The sequence below is a fragment of the Marmota marmota genome, unplaced genomic scaffold (assembly GCF_001458135.2).
Source record: "Marmota marmota marmota unplaced genomic scaffold, marMar, whole genome shotgun sequence".
Taxonomy (NCBI): Eukaryota; Metazoa; Chordata; class Mammalia; order Rodentia; family Sciuridae; genus Marmota; species Marmota marmota.
In genome coordinates, this window is record NW_026000283.1 from 11,294,163 (window position 1) to 11,310,007 (window position 15,845).

The window sequence follows — 15,845 nt, forward strand, 5'->3', positions numbered from 1 at the left end:
GACTTCCGGGCCCCCCCCCCCCACAATGCATTTTGGTATCTTTCTGCCCCTAGGAGCTAGGTCTTCCCCCAGAATTCAATGGGTTTCCGGTCTCTGGTCAACTGGCAGCCTGTGGTTCGCCATTTCGACGACCTAGGCTCCCGCTCCCCTCTTCGGCACAACAGCTTTTCCCAACAAAAAGCCTTTGTGCCTCCTTCCTAGAAAAGAACTGGTATGTTCGGTACACCCCTGAATACCCACCCGCACACCTGTGCCCTAAAGCAGCTCCTAAGAAGGTCTATGGGGTGGAAGGGGTGATTTTTGAGGCGTCGTACTCTATACTCAGCTGCTCCTCCGCCATTTTCTAAGCTTCTCTGTGAAGCCACTGGGACTAATTCAGTTGTTTCAAATCCGGGAAACATGATGCAGGCAGGCAACAAGGGTGGAGGACAGAGGGGAGATGATAGGAAGTCTTTAGGAAAAGATAAAGTGCGGCTTAGTGTATGTGACTTGTCATCCGATGAATTTAAAAAGACATGGCTAACGCTAAAAGAGCTCCATGATAAAGAACTGCACCGTTTACAGACAAAATTAACGAGTATGAGGAAGTTGCAAATAGCAGACGGAAGGCGGTCAGGCTCGACGGCCAGAATTAGAGAGTTGACCGAACAGCATGACATCCTCAATACTACCATTCACGACTTGCAAGACCAGTTAAATGCAAAAACATGTGACCGCTGTTTAATAAATGAAGCATATAGGAACACACTACAGCAAGAATTTAATAACATGCAACAACAAAATCTTAGGTTTATTGCTGAGCTCAATGCAGAAACAAAAAAGTTAAGAGAAGAAAATGAAAGACTTTCTGCAAGAGTAAAGTTGAGCCAGCCAAAGTTTCATATTTCTTTTTCTGATAGTGATGACGATGATTTCATTCCTTGTACTCAAAAGACTAAACCAGTTTTTTCAGTGAGGGAGCCTACACAGTTAACTCAGGTGCATGTTCCTATAAGACCAGTAAGGAAACCACATAAGGAACAGATGAAACCTATAAGTAAAATAGAACTGGAACAGAGTCCAAAGTTTCCAATTCCATTTGGTAGTCAAGACCTCTTTGAAGTGCCAGAGACCTCTTTTGAGAAAACTCCCTCTAATGATGGCAAGCCTCCCACGCAAGGAGGCACTGCCTACCTGAAGTCATTTTCAGGTTTTCCTTTAACATCTTCATTTGATTCTCAAAAGAGGGATGGATTTCAAGGTGCCACAAGCCTTCTTGAAAAAAAGGTTGGCCAGCCAAAAAGGAAACATGAAACAATTGCCACAGAACAGGCTTCCACACAAAATCGTGAAAGTAACATTAGATTCTCTTGGAGCCTTTCTAGTGTTTCCTCAAGAGAAAGTGCACCTACTCAGATAGTATCTGAAACTTCAGAGGAAAATATGCCTGGTTATGATAGAAGTGTGTTTGCCCCTTTTACACAGAAAAGGGAAACACTCCCCTTGAATGTATTTCCTTTTGACTATACTTCAAAATCTAGTGGGAGAAAAAGATCAGCATTTATTCCTTGTTACAACATTGGCTTTTCAGACAGAGATGGCAGTACTGAGATGCCTTCCTGTGAGCAAGTTGCTCCACAGAATGCTAATGAATCTACAAATGCAGGGTATGCCACAGTTAAGCCTCAAGCTGATTTGGAGAGTGCCCTCTTGGGGCCTACACTGAAAAGAAAAGCCAAGATACAGTTAGAAAAAAAGAAGTAGATTCCCCGATGAGGGGAATCTCTCTCAATGCAAATGTTTTATTTTTCAAGAGGACAGCCTTCATGTCAATTCAGACTATGTAACTGATAACTCCTGACTCTTGACAGTTAAGATCTGAAAAATGTTTGGTAAATGACTTTAAAATAGTTAATTATTGTCAATTAATAAAATGTAGCTTAAAATACAGAAGGAAATTGATTCTTAAGAATTCCTCTACTTCCACATGAAAGTGTCCAGGCAGATCATCTTTTTGTTGATGTTAAAGTTACAACTGTTTATGACACAGTAAATATAATGAAAGCCAAAAGAGACCATGAAGAGAATAACTCATAAGAACTCAACATTTAAATGCATATAGAATAACTAAAATATTTACAAAACAAGAAAAAGTGACTAGAATGAACTATTGAAAAGGATCCAGAAGCATCTTTCAGAATAAAGTGGACATGACTTTACAGATAAGCAGCATGACATTATACATACAAAGGAAAAAGAGGAAATATGACAGAGACTACATACAAGTTAATGACAGAGACTATATAAAAGTTATTGAAAATGTGCTTTTTTTAAAATAAAAAAGCAAGAACAGAAGAAAGAAAAACATAATTAACAAAGACAAAATATTTGGCAGACAGCAAGCAAGATCAACATTTACGAGAAGAGGAACTATAAAGGTCACAAGAAATAAAACAGTCATGGTTTTACCCATGACATTTAAAAAAAAAGCAGCCAGAGACTTGTCACTGGTTAGCATAGTATGCATGGTGTATGTGTATGTGTGTGTGTGTGTGTGTGTATGTATAATGAAGTGGAGGAGGGGAGAACTACAAAGTCTCTCCTTTCTCTGTTCTTTCTCCCTCTTTCTATCTATCTCTCTTTCTGTCTCTCTCTCTCTCTTCCGTTCTTGCTTTCTTTGGGCTGTAGTGGTATCCAGACATTTTATTATTCAGTTTGTTTTTCATGCATATATTACTTGGGTGTCATTACAAAAAATTACTGAGAATTCCTCTACTATAAAATTACCGTTTAAAGAGTCTACAATACAGTAGCTTATAGTATATCCAGAATTGTGAAACTATCACAAATGTGATTAAATGTTTTAGAACATTCTCATGCTATAAAAAGAAAAACCATAATATCAGCAATCAACTTCCATATTCTCCCAGTTTTAATCTTGTGGGAAGACAAAAACTGTATGTTGTGATTTTATCCATTATCTCTTGGAATGAAATAACACTGGTGGTAAAAATTCTGTTCCTTTATTTCTTTCCCAACACTTGGACACCCATCACATAGCTTCAATATGATCTGACTTTTTACTTTTACAATTTAGTACATTCATAAAGCTTAAAGATTGTTACTTATTTTATTAATGTACTTTACAATTTATTATTCATATCTAGCTAAGAATTTATTGTAAAGTTTCTCTAGATAGTTGACTTATCAATTTATTTTATGTCTTTTTTGTATTGCTTTATGTATATGTATCTTGCATTATTACAAAAATATTTAAAGCAGCTAATATCTATTAAAATTTTTTTTAAAATAAAAATAGGCTGGGAATGTAGCTCAGTGGCAGAGTTCATGTTTTGCATGCATGAGACCCTGGGTTCAAATCCCCAATGCCACAAGTTTTTTCCATATATGGGCTAGGGGTTTCACTCAGTGGTGAAGCACTTGTCTAACATGCAAAGCCCTGGGTTTGGTCCCCAGTAACAGAAAAGAATATTAAAATTTTTTAAATAAAAAAATAGGGGAAAAAACTTAATATAAGATAATATGTTGATCTGAACCAGGTGCCTTTTTTTTTTTGCTTTATTTATTATTTACATATTTATGAGGCATTATGTGATGTTTCAATACATGTATGCACTGTGTAATGCTTAACCCAGGTGGCTTTTGTTTTTATTCTTGTATACTTGTTTTTTAAACAAAAGTATTAAGAAAAGGAAGAAGAGGCAGGGAATTGTGTTAATATATGTGCCATTTGAGAATAAGATAATCTGAATTTACTTTCGCAGGACATGCAGTTTACAAAAATCCTTTGGTTATGTTCCATCATATAGAATATGTAAATAATATAGTGTCCATCAAGAAGAAAATCAGCCTAACAACCCGATACCAGAAAATACCACAGAGTGATACTGCAAAATAACAATGGCATTGTTACCCTCCGAAAACCCTTCCTGTCTTTTTGTTTCTGATTTTTCAAATCCTGGGTCAAATAAAAGCTAAAGTGTTAAATATGAACTATGTATTATTATTCCATTCCTGTTATATTGGTCATTTAATGAATCATATACACTGCATGAAAATATGTTTAGCTCTTCTAAAAACATTGCATCATTTTATAATTTATAAAATTATTTTTAAATTATTTCAAGGAATCAAACCTGTATGAGTAACAAACTTATTTTGAATCTGCAAAGATATCTCCCCCTGCTCCCCTCAGGATAGAACCCAGAGCCTTGTTCAGTATGCTGGTAACTCACCTTCAGAAATCATTTTTACTATATATAAGTAGCACATCAAGAGACTTCTGATTTCATACTGGTCCAGCCTGTTATACTGGGATATACTATTCCTTGTTGAACTCTGTCGGGTCTGTAATATAAAGATAGTGTATTGTGAAATACTATAGCATAATTTTCCATGGGCGTAGGCTTGATAACTAATTTTTAATGGGAAATTTAAAACTTAAAAAAAAACTTACATCACACCTAGCAGGTAAACAGGCTGAATCTTTTTTGATAGAGTACCTACTAATATCACTGGAAATTATCTTAGGGTCTCCAAAAAGATATTGTCTTGAATACTATGTTTGTTTCATTCCCATATGCTTGTATTTTGGTAGCAACACTTAAAAATAATCATGTGGCTATTTGAGGAAAAATAACTTATATAGAGGACTAATTTAACGTATATGAAAACAAACATTTTAACTTTAATTTGAACTCCTATTTAGAGTTTATTAAATTCCACCCTTCAATCAGTGTTCAGCTAATCTGTCTAAAAAATTGGCTAGTGATTTTATGATAAGATACTATACTAAGGAGGACTAGTAATGCCTCAAAATTAGATCCTCTACAAAATAGTGATGGTTCTACTATTTAATGGCATCTATTGAAATTATCAGAAGTTAATCATGACAAAAAGCTGATTTATGGAAGGATTTATATGAATATCAGTTATCTCCTAAAGAATTTACCCTTGTTAAAAACCAATACTTTAAAAACAAAAAAACAAAAAAGAATACTTTCAGTGGAGCTATACTGAGGATACACATCTCTGAAGGTAGGATTTCCTAAGGAAGAACCTTCATATGGAACATAACAGACCTAGGTGCTGATTGCTTATTAGCTATGTGACTAATAGCAACTCATTTAACTGCTCTGACTTTGTTTCCCTTGCCTCTAACAGTGTCTAGTGTCATAATTTTAAATGCTATGATGTAGGACCTATTGTGAATAAATTACAGTTACTCAAAGGTTCAAAGTAGTCCAGTGGTTCTCAAAGTGTGCTTGTCAACCAGCAGTATCAGCATCACTTAGGAACTTAAGAGATATAAATTAGTAGGCCCTGTTCCAGACCTAATGGGTTCCATCCCTCATTCTGGGGGTAAGTTCCAGCCATCCATTTTTATTATGTTGCCCATATGATTCGAATACATACTTAAGAATGACTAACATAGGAGGAGATAAAGAGATAGAAGTTAAAAGTCTGAATTTGGGGGGCTGGGCTTGTGGCTCAGTGGTAGAGTGCTCACCTAGCACAGCCTAGCACACGTGCGGCACTGGGTTTGATCCTCAGCACCACATTAAAAAAAAATAAAATAAGGGTTACTGTGTCCACCTACAACTAAAACGAATATTTTTTAAAATTTTTTTTAAGAAGTCTGGATTTGGGTATGGTACTATCATAGCTGCGTGGTTATTCTAAATTACAATCCCTAATTTTCATTTATAAACCAAGTGTTTGAGTGTATTATTTTTATGGACCCTTTCCAACTCTAATTTTATTATTCTATGATTTTATTTAGCAATATAGCAAAACTTTACAGGTCTAAAATGCAGTCTCTGCTCAGGGGACACACAATTCAGACTTTAATGTTATACTTTAAACAACTTGATGGAAGAGTTGGAAAACATTCGAATGAAGTGATGGTAGGACTCTGTCTGAGACCATCAATTTCTCAACCTAAATTTATTTCTCTCAAGTTAATGTCATTATAGCAAAGAAATGAAAGGCTGAATCAATTCTATTAGTATGTGCTTTGTTTTAAATGATAAGGCACATTAGATATTTTAAACTTGAATTTTCCCTCTCTGGAACAGGCTACAGTGTGCTATGGTTAAAGGAGATACTCAGAATGCTTAAAGATGAATTCCTTACTCCCTTTAAAAAGTTTGAGATATTCAAGTAAGCCAGTTAGGATGGTACATGCCTTTAGTCTCAGCTACTTAGAAGATGGAGGTGGGATGATCTCTTGCTTGATCTTAGAGTTTGAGGTCAGCCTGGGCAACATAGAGCCCCATCTCAAAAACATATACAAGTAAATAATTAACAAATAAAATTTCATACTATTAAAAAAAGATACTCAAATAATAGCTGCCAAGGTAGGAAGGGACTGCTAAAATATCAAAGAATTATGGGATGCTTTTTACAGATTTACAGAGTGGCATATTTATATAAAAAGAAACATATTAGCCTAACAAATCACTAGGGTTATTCTACATACTAAAGTTCTTACATTTTCACCAGTGTTGCTCTGATCTGGAAATCCTGTTGCTCCTTCTGGGATGAGAGAACCCCTTGAATCCTCCCTCTTCATTCCATGTCCATTTTGAAAAGACCCATAGGCTAGGGGAAAGAGCCAAGTTCTTGTTAGCAACAGGAGAAACCATCAAGTATATTTTTAAAATAAGTATTAGATTAATTTATATAAACTTATACTATAGGGAACCAATGTTGGTTATCTAAAATGTGAAATTTACATCAAAACACCAGAAGAAAGCTAGTGAAGGTTAAAAAAATATTTTTTATTCCTTAAAACACTTTGCTATGTATAAAACTGTAAGAAATTCCTTGGAAGTCATAAAATAAAGCCATGTAATTTGAGAAACAGTTTTATAGGAAAGAAAAATTTGGCCCAGAAAAAGGTAGTGTCTTACCCGAAATTGGTGACAGACAACAGGATGGGAAATCATTATCTTCTATTTACTCAAGAATATTGAGCTACATTTTAAACAAACTTAGACAACTGAGGCAAGTATGAATCAGATTTTTAATTCAACTTTAGTAGAGATCATGATAATATAGTTTTATTAGAAATATTTCAAAGCTACAGAAGTACAGGGTACATTTCATTTTTCCACTTTTTAATTGGTACATAATTAAACTTAATAATTGGATTCATTAAGCATATTCATATATGCACATAAGATAACTTGATTGATCTCATTTCCCAGTAACCTTCTCTTTTCCTACCCTCCTCCTTCTCCTACAGGGTACATTTCAAAATACTTAAGCAATGTATAATTTTTAAATGTATAATTTTAAAATTACCAGTGTCTTTTTCAGTGCTCAGACTCCCTCTATTCGTAGGTGAAGTAAAGCCACATGGAAACTCATCCCTGGATGCCTGAACAGAATATGATTCTTGTATTATTAAACAAATTTGTACACTAGCAAGAGAAATCTGAATTAACAGAATAAAATGGCAACCAAATTTTAAACAAAGCTCATTGTAAAAGTCTAACTCAAGTACTAAATTTAAGGGACTCTTTTTTAAAAAATGTCTACTAGCCAATTATTCCAACTATGACCTCTGGTCAAGTGATATAACTTTAGATGGCTGTAACCAGAAAAAATATAAACATGTTTCAGCACTCTTCCTAGGAGCAAGGGGCAATTCTAGAAGTAGGGATGTGGTTAGAAGCTCTAAGTTAACTTGAGCTGCAAAAGAAAGAAGAGATGAGTGAAATGCTTCCAAATATCATTGTTCACTGTATGTGGAATGGACTTAAGCATGAAGCTATTGTGTTGTGAAGAAAGACCAGCCTAATACCCAGATAGGTGATATAGCATCCTAATTGACATGATCAAGTGCCACAGGCAAGAAAACCATCAGGTAAACTTAAAAGTGGCTTTCACATGAACCTGGAGTAGGCTTAACAAATTATCTGGGGAATTTCACAAGGAAATTTCCATAGTAAGTTGTGAAGGACAGTTTAACCTGCCCCAATAATATGACAGGTTCAAAGTGCAAAGGTGATAATGGGCCATACAGAACATGGAAGGGGGAAGGCGTTAATAGTTTCACTGGGCAGACTAATACAAAGTGTATAATTCTATACAAATATCTGTCTATCTGGTACTGGGAATTGAACCCAAGGGCACTCTACCACTGAGCTATATCCCCAGCCCTTCTTCTTCTTCTTCTTTTTTTTTTTTTTTTTTTTGAGAAAGCATTTTGCTAGATTACAGAGATTGGCCTCAACCTTGTGTTCCTCTTGGCTTATCCTTTTCAAGTTGCTGGTATCAGGCATGCACCATTGTGCTAAGCTAACACCATCTTTTTAAAAGTTTTTAGATCATTCTTATTATTTTTTGTGGTGTGGTGGATTGGACCCAGGGTCTCAGGCATAGTAGGCAAGTGCTCTACTACCGAACTACATCCCCAGCCCCCTAACATCATATTGTAGTAGGGTCATTGGTAAATCGGAAAACTTGAAGAGGGGTGACTAAGAAATTAAAGGATTTGAAATGAAGTGGAGATACTTGGCATGGAGAAAAGTTTAGAAGGGACTTGTAGAAAGGATAGCTTGTGTCTCTAGAAGACCAAACTAGGACCAGTGAATAGAAACCTTTTTAGGTCTTAGATAAGAAGGTGTGCTTTAATTATTACAATGGAAAATTTTGTTTTGCCAAATAGGGGGCTGACTGCCTCTCCAAAGTTCCTTCTTTTTTGAGGGCGGGAGTACTGGGGATTGAACCCAGGGGCACTTAACCACTGAGCCACATGCCAAGCCCTTTTTTTGTTTTTGTATTTTTTACTTAGAGACAGGTTCTCACCGAGTTACTTAGGGTCTCGCTAGATTGCTGAGGCCAGCTTTGAACTTACGGATCCTCCTGCCTCAGCCTCCTAAGCCACTGGTAATACTGTGCACCACCATCAACAGCCAACGTTCCTTATTTTTAAAGGGGATTAAAAGAAAGCACAGACCAATTTTGATAAACTAAAAGAGACTACCAAGGGAAGGGAGAAGCAAAGGTATACAGTTTAATCCCCAGCATCTAACATTCTGGAAGTGAAGAATCCTTTTACGGAGTTGGGGGGGCAGGGGCAGAGATGGGGAATTGAACTCAGGGGCGTATTACCACTGAGACACATCCCCAGCTTTTTTATTTGAGACAAGGTATCACTAAGCTGCTTAGGGCCTGGCTAAGTTGCTGAGGCTGGCCTTGTACTTGTGATCCTCCTGCCTCAGCCTCCTGAGTTACTGGGATTATAGTAGTGTGTTACTGCAAACAGCTTTTTATTCAGTTTTCAAGTTGCATAAATATATCAAGGCATATTAACACCAGAAAGTATTAAGAACAAAACACTGGGTGGTGAGGCTGGGATTGTGGCTCAGTGGTAGTGCACTTGCCTAGCATGCATGAGGCACTGGGTTCAATTCTAAGCACCACAGAAAAATAAATAAAATAAAGTTCCATCAACAACTAAAACATTTAAAAAAAAAGAACAAAACACTGGGGCAAGGGAATCTCTTGGACCCTGTTATTCAAAGAACGATCCTTGGACCAGAGGCATCCAAAAGCTTATCAGAAACCAGACTCTCAAGCCCCATCCAAGAATTACTGAATTAGAATCAGTGTTTCACAATAATCTCCAGGTGATTCAAATGCAAATTAAATTTTGAGAAGCACTGTTCTAGGAAAATAGTGTAAATGTGAAAATGGAATAAAAAGTGAACTCTTAAAATTGAGATCATATGTACAGTATATAACCCCAATTCCAAATGGGTTTAGTAAAATAGAATAAAACTTGAACAGAATTGCATTAATACTTACAGAATTAGGCATTGCTGCACAAGAATACAAAGTATCTCGACCTGCTAGTCGCTGTATGTTTTCCAAAAGCAATCCAACAAATGGGAGGTACAATTGTGCTATTTTGGCTTGTTGGTTCTAAGAAATAATTAACAAAAGCTTAATTGGCGCATAATATGTATATATTATAATTAAACAATTGGCTCCATATATATCCACTTAAAAGATTGTATGTGGACAGATATAAATAAAAAATTAGTGAAGCATGAATCTGTTGATACTTAAGAGTCTCAAAACCAATTACCCCAGAACTTCATTGGCATTCTGATCTAATTACAATACAGAGCCAAATCATACCCCTCAAATAAAACCACATAAAGTAAAATGTTGTATTTAATAGCAGTCGACCCATAAAGCAGATAATACTAGTCTTCTTTTTGTCTGTCTCGTTTACTGCTTCATCTGTAGTGCCTGGGCACACAGCAGATGGTCAGTACACTGAATGAATGAATAAATAAATAAATGGAAGAAGTGAAAAAACAGTGAAGTACTGTATTGATTCAAGAAACACTTTTTGCTTTGATTAAAACTACAATGACAATCATCAGATCTTGGTGCCATAAGGAAATGAGAATATCAGAGAGACTGATATAACTGTAAATAAGTAAATAAAGCTGGCTACTAACACAATTAATTTGTTGTCTCTTATACAAATGTATTTATCATTTTCCTCAGCTACAGACATTTCTCACTGGATATGTACAAACATTCAAATCAGAGAAAACAATGATGGTGATGGCATAAGACATAAAAGTTCCCCTCTGTATTTCAGAACTTTGGGAAGTTTGGAGATTTAGATAAGGACAGCAGGGCAAAATGGTCAACCTATAGAATACAAAAGACCAAAAGTATCTCACTTGTTTGGGTTTCATTTCATTTCAATTTTTTGGCACTGAAAATTGAACCCATGGGTTCTCTATCACTTTTTACATATTTGTAAACAGTTCTCTACCACCTTTTACATATTTGTAAACAATTACCATACATCCATCTTATTTCATTCTTAACAAGACTGAATAGCCTTCACTACTTTCCTTTTTTCCGTGGCTTTCGTTTTGAGATTTCTCAGCTTGATGACTACCTTTCTTTTTCTAAATTTTCAGTGCCCCATTTGAGATATGAGAAGAGGAATAGCTAGCAGGAGTGCAGGTTTTAGAATTAGACATGAGCAAACTTCAGACCTCCTCTACCACTGAGGTATATCCCATCCCTCTTATATTTTTATTATGACACAGGGTTTCACAAAGCTGCTGAGGCTCTTGCTAAATTGTTGAGGTTGGCCTCCAATTTTCAATCTTCCTGCCTTAGCATCTGGGTCACTAGGATTACAGGTGTGTACCTCTGAACCAGGATGCATTGATTCTTGAGGTTAAACAATTTTTCGTTTATTAGTTGGTTGTTTGCACTTTGTGAATTTCAGGAACCCTTCTTAACAGACTTCCTTCTAACATCATACCCCATCAATTATAATAGTCTCTCTCACCAGAAGATTAGGATTCAGTAGGTCTAGGCTGCCCCAGATGATGTTGATGTGCAGATATGAGAACCACTAAGGTAGTCCAACATCCTGCCTAAAGCAGGAATGGTCCAATGGTCCTTATATGCAATCTGACAATGGTTAGTTGGTAAAACTTACTTAAATTCCCAGTGCTTTGAGGCTAGGAAAAAACCCCACTACTTTTACATAGCGACCTTTTACATATTTGTAAACAGTTACCATGCATCCATCTTAATTCATTCTTAACAAGACTGAATAGCCTTCACTACTTTCCTTTTTGCTGTGACTTTCATTTTGAGATTTCTCAGCTTGATGACTACCTTTCTTTTTCTAATGTTTCAGTGCCCCATTTGAGATTTGAGAAGAGGAATAGCTAGCAGGAGTGCAGGTTTTAGAATTAGACTTGAGCAAACTTCAGACCTCCTATTATTGGCTGCTTAATGTGGGGTTTTGTTTTGTTACTAGGGATGGAACTCAGGGATGCTTAACCACTGAACCATACATCCACACCTTGTTATGTTTTATTTTTGAGATAGGGTCTTGCGGAGTTGCTTAGGGACTCACTAAATTGCTAAGGCTGGCTTTGAACTCACAATCCTCTTGCCTCAGCCTCCCAAATCACTGAGATTACAGCTGTGTGCTACCATGCCAGGCTAGCTACTTGATTTTGATCAAGTTATTTAATTGCAGTTTTCTTTTTGATAAATATAAATGGGAACAATAATAATTATAATTAATAATAATTTATGTGAGATATTTAAGATAGTAGCATATAGAAAATACTCAATAAAGTTTAGCAACTATTGTTAATATTATATAACACTCCCAAGTAAACAGAAACACAGAAAAACATACAGTCATTTTCAAGTATATTAAAAGTTTTACCTGCAGAAAAGACAGAAACAGTCTAAGAATTTATTAATAGATTAAAAAGAAGGTATATCCATGTGATGAAATACTATGCAACTATTCTTTTAAGAATGTGGTAGATCTAATCTTCAGGATGTATTGCTAAGTGAAAAAGAAAAATTCATGTTGGTTTCTATGATATATGTTTATATATATCATGCAGGCTTGTTCATATATAAAATAAAAGTATAAATAAGAAACTGATAACAGTAGTTGTTTTGAAAGAGATGAATTGGGGTAGAGAACTAAGGAATGGGACAGAGGCATTCTGATGTTTACTTTTTGCAATATATATGTGGATTATTTTTAAAGAAAGGAAAAAGAGGATTTGTCCACAGCCCAACAAGAAGTCAATTCTCTTAGGTGTTAATATCATTTATAATGGGTATAGGAACTATACAGACTGCAGAACAAATGTTAGACTTTGAACATTGTTGTTAAAAGGAAATAAGTCTCCTGGTAATTAGCACAAGAGTTTAATTATGAGTAACACATAATATGGACCAACAATATCTCCAGAATTGCATTAGAGTAGGGGCTTTGGAGTGTGAAGGTGGTTGGAAAGGGTGGGGGATGACTAGGGAGTCTAATCTCAAAATAGGCTCTCCATAGGAAGCATTGTTTCTTCAAACTATGTACTAAGAATTATTTGGGGTCACTCTGAGGGACTTCTTGAAAATTATGGAGACATTATACTCCTTCCCAACCCTCCCCCTTGCATCATCAAGAATGAGGAACATGTTTTATATAAATGTATTTGACAAATGACCTCTTATCCAGGTTGCTTGTGAACTCTTTGCACCACACAGTACAAAGACATTTTAAATCCTCATCTAACACAGTATAATTGAAGCTTTTGTTAAGTAGGCCCATAAAACGAAGTTTTTCTGCAGAGAACCCTATAATCTGTTCTTCCCTCCCTCCTTATTTATGTATTTATTTATTTGGTGCTGGGGATTGAACACAGGGTTTCACCTATGTCAAGCAAGCACTAAACCACTAAGCTACATCATCAACCATGCCTTTTTAAAAAATTTATTTTGAGACAAGGTCTTGCAAGTTACCCAGGCTGGTCTTACACTGTGATCCTCTTGCCTCAACCTCCCAACCTGCCTCAGCTGGGGTTATAGGCAAGTGCATCTCGCCTAGCCCCTATACTCATTTAATGCCTGGATGAAGCTTCTGAACAAAGAAGAAAGGGCTTTAGAAGTCACTGAATGAGTAATGAAGCTTCTTATACCAAGCTTTCCCTTAATCTAAAACCTCAAGCTGTAATATTGTCTAATTAGATAACAATAGCTCTGTATATGCCTGTATGTGCATGCACATACTTTCCAAATTCTGAGAGCAGTAAAATGTCCCAGTTTGTGATGTTATATGTTTAAATTCCACCTATATGTAATACTCTTATGAAATTCCATATTCATTCACTTTCATTTAAACAGGCAGTGGAGAAAAATACAACTTCCTGCTTTGGAGAAGGGAAGTTCATTTTGTACTTTTCCTGTGAATCATTTAAAAATCACAGCTAGACACACTTTCTTCCTCATTGCATATGATCTTTTTCTCCACTACTTGGAACATATAGCAGTTAAACAGAGTCCAGAGTAAATTGTATCTAGCAAAACTTGTGAGTTAAAAAATTGGTAATTAAGAAAACATGAGAGGATGTCAGTGGCAAGCATTTTATAAAAGATAAATGGAAATACTATTAAAAGAATAAAATCCATCTCCAAGTAAGCTCTCCAAAATAATTACAATAATAAATTACTCCATAATTTTGTTTATATTTGAATATAAAAGTAAACGGACAAATTATTTAACAACACGATATTTCTATGAGCCATTTGATACCAAGGAAGTAAGTTCAGTTATTCCAAATACAAATAGTTTGCAATCTACTTTGTTAAACCCGTAAGATTGAACATCAATAAAATTTTTATATATATTTCAAAGGTGCAAAAAATAGCAACCATAGTGTGGTTTTAACACCAAGACAATGAGTAATTTATGGAAGGTTTACATCCATATCCACAGCTAGTGATAGTAACCCCCATCACATTTTTTTCAAAAAGAAAAACTTCATCATACATATTTTATATATGAGATACTTAACATGTCTTATTATTAACTACTTAATCAACAACATATTTATTTAGGGATATATATATATATATATATATATATATATATATTCATATATTTAAGTGTGAACATTAAGGTATATATCTGACAGAATATACATGGCTACATATCTGGTTTTTTTAAATTCATAATTAGTTATGTAACATATCTTATTCTTTAAATATGATATAAGGATATGAGGGGCTGGGGACATACAGCTCAGTGGTAGAGTATGTGTTTAGTATGTGCGAGACACTGGGCTCGATCCCCAGCACCAAAAATCCACATCCGTGATTTGGGAAACTATTATTTTTCGTTAACATTTTACCTAAACAGAATTTTTAAATCTAATGACTCCAAATGGAAACAATACTTATTTGTAAATACACATTTCCATTAATGCTCATATTATGCCCCTTACTATAAACTTTACCTTGAATGAAAATACTCAGAAATTTACTCATGTGATACTGAAGACTGTATGGACATTCTTACCTTGTGTTGGTATCTAGTATCAAATGCATGCTTTATCAAAAGATTCTTTATGACAGATATAGCTGTATATCTGATCTCATAGTTATCTTGAAGAGCAATGGAGGTTTCCCTCAGAAGTAGACCAACCAAGAAGTGATGCTTGCAATACTCATCTGATAAACTGTATTCAAGATTTGAATCTGCAGTACAATAAAATTTATGACCCATTTATAAAAATATTCAAAAATTACTATACAATTAAAATGCTGTAATTTTCATTTAATAATGTGATCATGCTAGCAAGAACTGTAACTTTATTATTAATGAATCTGAACAATGTTTTATCATATGGAATGAGCATGCAAAAATTTTACACGATGGGAACACTTCTAATTAGGGCTAGATGATAACTTTAATGATCATTTGAGTCAACAAGAAAGACCCTAGATCTTTTGTCCCTATTCTTTTTCTTTTAAACTCTCAGAATTCTTAGAATCAAACCTAGAATGAAAATTTCTATATTTTGCAATGTCCCAATACATCTCTTTACATGTGAAGAGATTTTGATACAACTATAAACTCAAATAATTCTGTAGAACCATAGTGGGCTTACTTATTCATTCATACTTGTAAAGTGGGAAAAGGAAGAGAAACTAAGAATTTAATTATTTTGACAGTTTTAAGAACTGACTGCTTTAATAACTATTTTATGTTGACCTGAATATATACATGGGATACAAAACAATACTAAAACAGCCTCATCTTAGTCCAATTCATTATCATGCAAATACAAATGTTTCATTTCATAAAATCACTACTTCAAATTCTGCCTTTTGCTACTTTTTAGATCCAAAGTTTAGTTTAGATCACCGATGTTAATGTCCCAGCTAGAACTTGCCTTAACAATTCAGAGAGGATTGTGATCAAGTTTAGTAATTTCCATAGTCAATTTTTACTTTACTTTTTTTTTTTTTTTTTTAAT

The 15,845-nt window shown here is 35.0% G+C and overlaps 1 protein-coding gene across 1 annotated transcript in view; it reads right to left on the reverse strand.

Moving 5' to 3' along the window:
- The window catches only part of Dock11 (dedicator of cytokinesis 11), a 142,900-nt gene that overhangs the window by 54,411 nt on the left and 72,644 nt on the right, over positions 1-15,845 (reverse strand). The window contains exons 29-33 of the mRNA XM_048797110.1: positions 14,885-15,063; positions 9,820-9,936; positions 7,309-7,384; positions 6,494-6,603; positions 4,236-4,347 (exon numbers count right to left, since the gene is read on the reverse strand). Of these exons, the coding sequence (XP_048653067.1) occupies positions 4,236-4,347; positions 6,494-6,603; positions 7,309-7,384; positions 9,820-9,936; positions 14,885-15,063 (594 nt within the window). The remainder of the gene's footprint in view (positions 1-4,235; positions 4,348-6,493; positions 6,604-7,308; positions 7,385-9,819; positions 9,937-14,884; positions 15,064-15,845) is intronic.